Here is a 10680-nt window from a genome sequence, read left to right on the forward strand (position 1 = left end):
CAAAAAACATACACACACACACACACACACACACACATATATATATATATATATATATATATGGTGGTGTATAAAAGTCAGCATGACCTTGGTGGACTGACCAATGCTCTTTCATTATCTCTAACTCCACCTTCTATATTCCAGTTTGTGCCTGACAGACACTATATAAGAGACAAGCAGAATTTCATCAAGAAGCTTGTAAATATGTGTTTCAAGTCAGACAGGGCACTACAGCTCATATGAGATAGCACCACACTTACAGATTGTATGGCATTCGTTCCACAGCACTGAAAAACAATATCGAAATTTCATGAATTTACATATGATTAACTGAAGTGATAAAAAAAAAACGGGTACACATGCAAGCTTGAGAGATTTTTCTGCCCTGTAAGCAAAAAGTAAGGACTTCTAAGGCCAAAATGTCACCTGAATCTACAGTAAATGTGGATAAGATCATACGGTCGCTGAATCAAACTGGACGCTTTAATATTTTTCAATACTTTCTCGTCAGTATAAATAATTTAGCCGTTGCCAGCAATGTCTTAGCTATTGTTTTCATCGGTGAGTTTCCTATATTTTATTAATCCTGATATTATTGTTATGATACTAATTAAGACTGTTATAATTTCTTGGGGTAGTGGTATACCAGCTGCCCATAGTAATGTATTGAGGTTCATTAACTATGATCCCTTGTCCCTCTGTTTTTTTTTTATTTTATGTCTACGTTACAAATCATGAATATCATTATTATTAGTATGTGTGTGTGTGTGTACGTGTGTGTGTGAGTATGTGAATATACATATACATATACATATACATATACGTGTGTGTGCGTATCTTTTATCTTTAACTTATTTCAGTCATGTGACCGCTGCCATGCTGGCGTTCCGCCTTAAAGAGTTTTAGTTGAACAAATCAACCCTAGTATCGTTTTTCTTTTTTAAGTTTAGTACTTATTCTGTCGTTCTCTTTTGCCAAAACCGCAAACTGTTGTTAAATGGTGGGGTGTGACAGAGACAAAGACGAGCACAGATATCATATATATGTGTGTGTGTGTGTGTATATATATATATATATATATACATACACACAGACCTCGTGTGTACCGTTGGCGATTTTTTTCCCCTGTCTTCCCTTCTCGGGATCTTTCCTTCTCCTATGTTTCCGACGAAGAGCTCCGCTCGAAACCTTACTCCCTCCTTCTTCCCTTCTTTCCTGAGCGTCCAATAATACTATATTTGTTCCACGTCCTCGCGTTGTTGTGTTTTTTGTGTTTTCTTGTTTGGATTAACTATATATATATATATATGTATGTATGTATGTATATATGGAGGTACATGGCCTAGTGGTTAGAGCAGCGGACTCGCGGTCGAGGGATTGCGGGTTCGAATCTCAGACCGGGCGATGTGTGTGTTTATGAGCGAAGCACCTAAGCTCCACGCAGCTTCGGCTGAAGGTAATGGCGAACTTCTGCTGACTCTTTCGCCACAACTTTCTCTCACTCTTTCCTCCTACATCTTGCAGCTCCCTTGCGACGGACCGGCGTCCCGTCAAGGTGGGGGCCCTATACGCCAAGGAAACCGGGAAACCGGCCCTAGTGAGCCAGGCGTGGCTCGAGAAGGAACAAGCAACATATATATATATATATATATATATATATATATATATATATATATATATATATATATATATATATATATGTCAGTTTCTTTTGTCTCGATACAAAATATGCTACGCTTAACCCTTTGAGATTGAAACCAGTCATATCATACGCCAAATATTTACCTGTTTTATGTTCAAAGTGGCCAGACCTGGCCTCCCGCATCTATCCGCTAATGCCGTTCTTAAAGATGAACAATCACATCTCGAAACTACATGATAATGCATGTGGTAAGAACCTTGCTGCCCAACCACATGGTTCTGGGTTCAGTCCAACTGCATCGAACCTTGGGCAAGGTGATTTCTACTATAGCCTCGGGTCGACCAAGGCTTGTGAGTGAATTTGTCAGACGGAAACTGAAAAAAGTCTATTGTATATATATATATATATAATTTTAATCCAAACGGGAAAACAAAAAAACAACAACAATGGAACAATTACAGTATTATTATTAATAGGCGCTCAGGAAATGGAAGCAGGAGGGTATGACGTTTCGAGCGGAGCTCTTCGTCGGAAACATAAAGAAGGAAGAGAGAGGAAAGAAAGATCCCAAATATATATATGTGTGTGTGTGTGTATGTGTGTGTGTGTGTATGTGTGTGTGTGTGTATGTATGTATGTATGTATATGCATGTATATATGTATGTATATATATATATATGTATGTATGTATGTATATATAATGTGGTAAGAAGCTTCCTTACCAACCACATGGCTTCGGGTTCAGTCACACTGCGTGGCACCTTAGATAAGTGTCTTCTGCTGTAGCCTGGCCGGCCAAAGCCTTGTGGGAGGATTTGGTAGACGGAAACTGAAAGAAGCCCGTCGTGTGTATGTATATATATATATGTATGTGTGTGTGTGTTTGTTTGTTTGTGTACGTGCCGTTGTTTCTGTGGCTGTACTCTCACCATCACTTGACAACCGATGTTGGTGTGTTTATGCCACCGTAACGTAGCGGTTCGGCAAAAGACACCGATATAATAAGTACTTGGCTTACAAAGAATAAGTCCTGAGGTCGATTACTTCGACTAAAACACTTTAAGGCGCTTTTAGTCGAAGTAATCCGGCCCTGTATGTACCTACATCTAGCTATCTAACTATATGTGTGTGTGCGTGTGTGTGTGTGTGTGTGTGTGTGTGTGTGTGTGTGTGTGTGTGTGTGTATGTGTGTGTTTATGTATATATATATACGTATATGTATATATATATATATATATGCACACACACACGGCCAGATTTACAGGGGTGCGGAGGGAGCAACTGCCGCAGTTATCTGTTGATATTGGAGACCCCTGCAAGGAAGGGCTTGTAGCACTTAATACAGAACCCCACCACTACCACCACCTCCCAGCAATCAGGCATGAAAAGGCTCTCTTTCAATATACAAAATATCTTGGCTTCTTAAATAATGTAATGGATTCGCTTTTATGATAAACGAGCAGCATAGCCCGGCGTTGCCCGGGTATGTAAGAGCCCCTAGTAGGCAACGACTAATCCCAATCTAGTCCTTTCCCTCTAGGGAACGAAGACGCATGTGTAGGTTGCAATGTCTTCTCTTCACTCCCAAATAACTATCAAACAGCTATCGATAATTCAACCCAACCAATTCCTACCAGGAAGAAATTACATTCGAGACTTTACCCCCAACACCGCCACTTCTGCAAATAGCTACTGCAGCCGCAAGTTATTCGAATACTTTTTTTGTTTAAACTTTCTTTATAACTACCACCCCAAACGTTTTACCTTAAATTTTTGACGTACCCTAAGGGTCCTTGGACGCTAATTGCAAACTCTTGGTTTATTATAAACCGCTTTTGTCGTGTGCACCAAAAAACCTTTTCCATTCGTTTGTTCAGTTTGGTCGCTTTTGACTTTTTCGTTGTTGTCACTCACATTGCTGCCCGCATTTTTGCCGTTTTTGTACATTTTAATACATTTTGGGATACTTACCCCACGTTTCCCGAGAGTTAAAAAGGTCAAGTTGCGTCCCCTAGACTGTCTGTGGTTTGTGTTTAATACACAAATCGGTTTGCTATGTGTGCCACATATGATTTAATTAACCGATTTTTTCCAGTAATAAAGTATCCTATTGGAATAAAAAGGGCCATATAGCTCCTTGGAGCAGACATGATGCTCGCTGTGAATTTTTAAAAAATCCTGCCAATTTGTGAAAGATATTGTCGAAAATATGTCATCTTGAATTTGAACGCAATTTCCCAAAATGGCATGATTTTATCGATTTTTTCTGATGGTAAGGTATTGCATGGAAAACTAACGTCAGAATTAAGTTTCTTAGGGTAACATTTAGCTTCACCATGAGTTTGGTGAAAATCGATTGCAAGTTGCGAAAACTACAACAGAAAATGTGTTGCATATAAAAAGCTTAGATTCTCGACCCCATGTCGAATTTATCGATTTTTTTCAGAAGTGGGGGAACTTTTCAAAATTTTCGCTGCGTTAGTTTTGAATTATGACATTGGGCTATGTGTGTGTCAAGTTTCATCAGAATCGGTTGAAAACCGTAGTCAGGGTGAGGGTACAACCTGACAGACACACAGACACACAGACAGACAAACTGCCGTTTATATAGAGAGAGATGAGAATAGATTTTGTCACCTTAGAGACATCATTTAATTCAATTAGAAAGCAGTTTACTACCCACTCCCAAAGCGGCTTCCAGTTCCTAAGGGAATTGTTGCTTCTTTGGGGACAATGACAGAGAAAAGGGAAACTTTTGAAAATGTATGTATGTATCTATGTATATATATATATATTATATATATATATATATATATATATATATATATATACATAAAGAGATTGAGTGTAAGAAGTTAGTGTCTCTCAACCAGATTCCTTTTTCAATGCATCACTGAGCAATGACCTTAGCTTGACCGATCACAGTTAACGGGACACATACACGCACACGCATACATACACACACTCACACACATTTCCACGTGAGGCATTGAAAACTGGTCTTATTTTATGAAACAAGTAAAGAAATGTTCATCGTTGAGAGTAAAAATTGATCAGTATAGTTTACGTTGTTCATGTTGAAGCTGTGAGTTTGAAACAGGTGACAGGTTTCTTTTTTTCTTTTTTTCAAGAAATTTTTCTTCAAATTTGACCCGATTGTAATTGAGGTTACTAATAAAATATTTGTGGAGGCACATGGCCAAGTGGTTAAAGCAGCGGACTCGCGGTCTAGGGATCACGGGTTCGAATCTCAGACCGGGCGATGTGTTTATAAGCGAAACACTTAAGCTACACGCGGCTCCGGCAGAAGGTAATGGCTAACTTCTGCTGACTCTTTCGCCACAACCTTCTCTCACTTTTTTCCTCCTGCATCTTGCAGCTCATCTGTGACGGACTGGCGTCCCGAGCAGGTGGGGAACCTATATACTAAGGTAACCCCAAGGAACCTCGGAAACCGGCCCTATGAGCCAAGTGTGGATCGAGAAGGAACAAACAACAACAACAATAAAATATTTGGATAATTTTTGGTGTTTAACCATCAATATTCTTTTCTCTGATTCTATACCAATTTCTTTTTTCAAAATTAATATCTTATTTCATAATCTTCAAGTTTAAAAAAGAAAATGTCTGAATTGAGGCAAAATGAGTAATGACTAATTTTAGTAATTATTTCTCTTTAACTGCATGGTGCATAAATATATAAGGAAGAAAGCTACTTCAGCAGTTCGCAAAGAAGCATGGAGAATATTTTATGTTGAATTTTTAGATTTTGTTGGGTTTCATTAATTTCATATCATGTATGCTATTTTTCCACGACCCTCTTTCTTGTGACCATGATATTTTATATTTTTGGTGTATTTCTTATCTTTCTGATGTCAAAGGATGGATGTTCATGTGTATGAATCTTTTTTCAAAAGTAATTCTCAAGAACTAGAGACGCAAAGTTATTTTATCATGTCTTACTCATTTTGCCCCGCCTAAATTTGATTTTTTTTTTTTTTATGCTCAAAGAGAACAGTGATAATTTTCTGAAATAGTGTTCTTAATGTTAGGTACTATTTAAGAAGAGTGGTCCCTGTGCGCGCATCCGCGCTAGCCCGTCGTGACTAGTCGATCCTACGACTACCTAGCAAAGTAAATAAAACAAAATAAATAATTTTTTTACACAAAGTAAATAATTTTTTAAACAAAGTAAATAAAACACAAAGACACAAAGTAAGGATCGACTAGTCACGACTAGCTAGCGCGGATACGCGAGTACACGATTGCACGCACCGGGACCACTCTTCTTAAATAGTGCCTCAATGTTATAGGTCTTACGGCATTTAGAGAAGGTCTTTACTTCGCTGACATAGTTTTGGAAAGTTAGTAAATTTTTGTAAAAACAATTTTTTCTTCAAAGCCAAAAATGCAGTAAAAATTACTCATTGTCTCCAACCTGCCCCTGCAGGAAACTGGAAAAGCACACTTTCGGAAAAAGCTGTTTGAATTTTCCCGTTTTTGTCGGGATTTCCCCCCACCTTTTTTCACGCATTGCAAAACAATAAAGAGAAGCCATTTTAAAAGAAGAATTTTTTAAAACCTTGTCTTTTAAATGTAGGTGTCCCCACTCACCCCCTCACACACACACACATCGTGCCTTTTGAATAGCAACCACAAAAATGATTTTTTTTTTCTTTTTCATAATTTTCTGTCATTTTATCTTATTCTATATTCTGAAACATTTGTAATTCGCATTGAAAGGGGGAAAAAAAATCATACCCCCTTCTTACCCACTTCTTGGTACTTTTCACAAAGAAGGAAAAATCAAACATCACAAGTGGATGAGTGAACAACGAAATATGAATTTTGAAAAGTGTATCTATAAAGCGACATTTTCTGTCCTCTTTTAAAACTTTCTCTGCTAACTCATCAAATTCAATAACATGAAATAGGTGGAAGTTTCAGATTTAAATTTGGTAATTTTCTAAGGTTTTAATTCTTGTGTATAAAAGGACCATCGAACTTGAAGTGCCCCCCACCCGGTTTATATATATATATATATATATATATATATATATATATATATATATACATACATATATATATATATAATATATATATATATATATATATATATACATACATATATAGGCGCAGGAGTGGCTGTGTGGTAAGTAGCTTGTTTACCAACCACATGACTCCAGGTTCAGTCCCACTGCGTGGCATCTTGGGAAAGTGTCCCCTACTATAGCCTCGGACCGACTAAAGCCTTGTGAGTGGATTTGGTAGACGGAAGCTGAAAGAAGCCCGTCGTATATATGTATGTATGTGTATATATGCTTGTGTGTCTGTGTTTGTCTCCCCACCGTCGCTTGACAAGTGATGGTGGTGTGTTTACGTCCCCGTAACTTAACAGTTCGTGAAAAAGTACTGATAGAATAAGTACTAGGCTTACAAAGAATAAGTCCTGGGGTCGATTTGCACGACTTAAGGCGGTGCTCCAGCAAGGCCGCAGTCAAATGACTGAAACAAGTAAAAGAGTATACATATATATAGTAAGCAAACTTATAAGCGCCCAGTGTGTCGGTATTCTACAGAAAATAGAAGAATCCTCGAACGCAGGAGGGCTGTGAAGGCAGCTTAGAAAATTGGATAGATACCTGTTAGAAGACGGGGAAAAAGGTAAGTAAACCTCCACAGGGAAAATCTTCTCTCTATATATAAACGGCAGTTTGTCTGTGTGTGTTTCTGTGTGTCTGTTAGGTTGTACTCTCACCCTAACCACGGCTTTCAACCGATTCTGATGAAACTTGACACACACATAGCCCAATGTCATAATTCAAAACTAACGCAGCGAAAAGTTTGAAAAGTTCCCCCAGTTCTGAAAAAAATCGATAAATTCGACATGGGGTCGAGAATCAGAAACACAAACCACAGACTGTCTAGGGGACGCAACTCGACCTTTTTAACTAAAAAAAATTTACCATCATTTTTTTTCCATTTTTTGGCTATAACTCTCTAAAAATGCTTTATAGTTATTTCCCGTACAAACCCGAGCAACGCCGGGCGATACTGCTAGTATATATATAAGTTTGCTTACTACGTTAAGTATATACCTCTCCCTTAAAAGAGAACGGCTTTGACCCTATAACCACTTGGTAAGTCATTACTGAAGGTGAAGAGTTATACACCAACAATATCGACAAATCTTACTCTATCAATCATTAACCTGAATTTTGCACGTAGTAAACTTCAAAGTAAGCAGCATCAATTTCAAGCATCTTCTTTCTGTTTTGATTTTTGTTTTTCCGTATTTACTTTAGGTGTTTATCCGGATTTTCAATGTCGTCCGTACGATAACAGCAGTGTTTGGCCAAAGGAGATAGAAAATTATACGAAATACGACTATGCGGATCGTAAACATTGGATTGAATACGGAGAATGTGCTGTGGACGTAGTGTCTGTGGAAAATGATACGAAATCGAAAGTTCTTTCGTTGCCCTGCACAAATGGCTACATCTATAATGAGTCCAAGGATAACTCGTTTGTATCAGAGGTGAGATTTACTACTAATATATATATTTAAAAAATAACTGAAATGTTAGTGGTTTGTGAGACATATATAAGACGAATGGAAAGGAACGAAAAGGGAGAACACTCTTCCAAATAAATGTATGTGCAAAATAATAATGTACTACATACAAAATGCACGCACAGACATGCACACGCATTTAGGTATATCTCTCTATATATAAACGGCAGTTTGTCTGTGTGTCTGTTTGCTTGTACCCTCACCCTGACCACGGCTTTCAACTGATTCTGATGAAACTTGACACACACATAGCCCAATGTCATAATTCAAAACTAACGCAGCGAAAATTTTTAAAAGTTCCCCCAGTTCTGAAAAATATCGATAAATTCGACATGGGGTCGAGAATCAGAAACACAAACCGCAAACTGTCTAGGGGACGCAACTCGACCTTTTTAACTAAAAAAAAAATTTACCATCATTTGTTTCCATTTTTTTGCAATTTTTTGGCTATAACTCTCTAAAAATGCTTTATAGTTATTTCCCTTACAAACCTGAGCAACGCCGGGCGATACTGCTAGTAATTTATATATATGTGTACATATGTATGTATGAGTGAGTTTGTGCATATACATACGTATGCGTACGGCATGTGTGTGTGTGTGTGTGTTTATGTATGGTTGTCTCTGATGATGGAATATCCCATACGCGAGGATATCCCAGAAACAGCTGTAAGATTTTGAATTTCTTCCTGTAACAATATTGTATATGACTTGAGATGTTTGATGTCCTGTTTAACAATTATATGCATATGCATGTGTATGTGAAGAGATGTAAAAATGTGTATCAATGTATATATGTATATATATATATATATATATTGTGAGACGTGTATATATATATATATATAGAGAGAGAGAGAGAGAGAGAGAGAGAGAGAGAGAGAGAGATGTGCGTATTTTTCCATCATTTTCTGTTAAAATGTCTTATTGATGAGCTTCATTTCTTCATTTCCCTGAAGAGAAGATTACATTGTTTTACACCATTTTATTCCTTTGGAATAATACCAGTGATATCTTCGAAACATGTGTCGGAAGTAAAAGAATTTGAATAACACCTGCGTTTAACTCCATATATATATATATATATATATAAATTGGATGGATGGGTGCATGCATGGATACGAAGGTGGCGAGCGAGCTGGCAGAATCGCTCAAATGCTGCTGTCGACTTTGCTTTGATCCTTTCAGGTTTGATAAAATAAGTACCAGTAGAAATTCTGGGGAAGGAGGATCGATGTAATCGACTTAGCCCTTTTTGACATTGTACCAAAATTTGAAAACAGTATACATATGTACGTGTATGTACATATGTGTGTGTGTGTGTGTATGCAGCAGTAGGTATATGTTTTGTATACATATATATGTGTATCTGTGTGTGTGAATATTCATGTACGCATGAGCGTGTACGTACGTGTGCATGTACATAGGTAGATCTGTGTGTGCATATGCGTGTATGAATATAATCGTGTATCTGAATTCGTGTGAATACGTGTGAATATATTCTGGGCTACCGTCGACCAGAGTTGACTACATATATCTATTCCAGTGTGTGCAAATCTAAGCAATTTATATTTTGTGGAAAACTAGCAGTCGTTCATGCATTCAAGTCTTCAATCCGTGTTGTCCAAAGTAAAGGGTATTCTTAAATGCTAGTATAACTTTTGCCAATATCATCACAGGTGCTGCCATCAGATCAAGCAGAATATCTCATCCGATGCTGGGCTGGTATTTTTTTATTGTTATTCAATGGCGTAGGAGTGGCTGTGTAGTAAGTAGCTTGTTTACCAACCACATGGTTCCGGGTTCAGTCCCACTGCGTGGCACCTTGGGCAAGTGTCTTCTACTATAGCCTCGGGCCGGCCAAAGCCTTGTGATTGGATGTGGTAGGCGGAAACTGAAAGAAGCCCATCGTATATATGTATATATATATATATGTGTGTGTGTGTGTGTGTGTGTGTGTGTGTGTGTGTGTGTGTGTGTGTGTTTGTGTGGTGTGTGTGTGTGTGTGTATGTTTGTGTGTCTGTGTTTGTCCCGCCCCCCAACATCGCTTGACAACCGATGCTGGTGTGTTTACGTCCACGTAACTTAGCAGTTCTACAAAAGAGACCGATAGAATAAGTTTTAGGCTTACAAAGAATAAGTCCAGGGATCGATTTGCTCGACTAAAGGCGGTGCTCCAGCATGGCCACAGTCAAATGACTGAAACATGTAAAAGAGTAAAAAGAGTATTTAATCAGACCCCGAAACTATGAAGAGCTAAGTGTACCTTAGCGGGATTAAACTCAGTGTGCAGAGTGTCGGAAATATTTCCACCAAGTATTGTACTCTACTCTCAGATGCGATCGTGACTTATTGAGTGGCACACCTGATGATGACTTGTTTCTCATGCGGTCCGCTTCTCGAAAACGGTTGCCCATGACTGTTCTAAAGATTCGATTGCGTGTGTGGGAGTACGTGTATATGT

At 38.1% G+C, this 10680-nt stretch overlaps 1 protein-coding gene across 1 annotated transcript in view; it reads left to right on the forward strand.

Annotated features, from left to right (window-relative positions):
- Window positions 1-210: 210 nt before the first annotated feature.
- Window positions 211-10680, forward strand: part of LOC115217932 (solute carrier family 22 member 8-like) — a 57371-nt gene continuing 46901 nt past the window's right edge. Inside the window, exons 1-2 of the mRNA XM_036508024.1 lie at window positions 211-561; window positions 7948-8180. Of these exons, the coding sequence (XP_036363917.1) occupies window positions 420-561; window positions 7948-8180 (375 nt within the window). The 5' untranslated portion in view covers window positions 211-419. The remainder of the gene's footprint in view (window positions 562-7947; window positions 8181-10680) is intronic.

Source organism: Octopus sinensis, linkage group LG12 (genome assembly GCF_006345805.1).
Source record: "Octopus sinensis linkage group LG12, ASM634580v1, whole genome shotgun sequence".
NCBI classification, from domain to species: domain Eukaryota; kingdom Metazoa; phylum Mollusca; class Cephalopoda; order Octopoda; family Octopodidae; genus Octopus; species Octopus sinensis.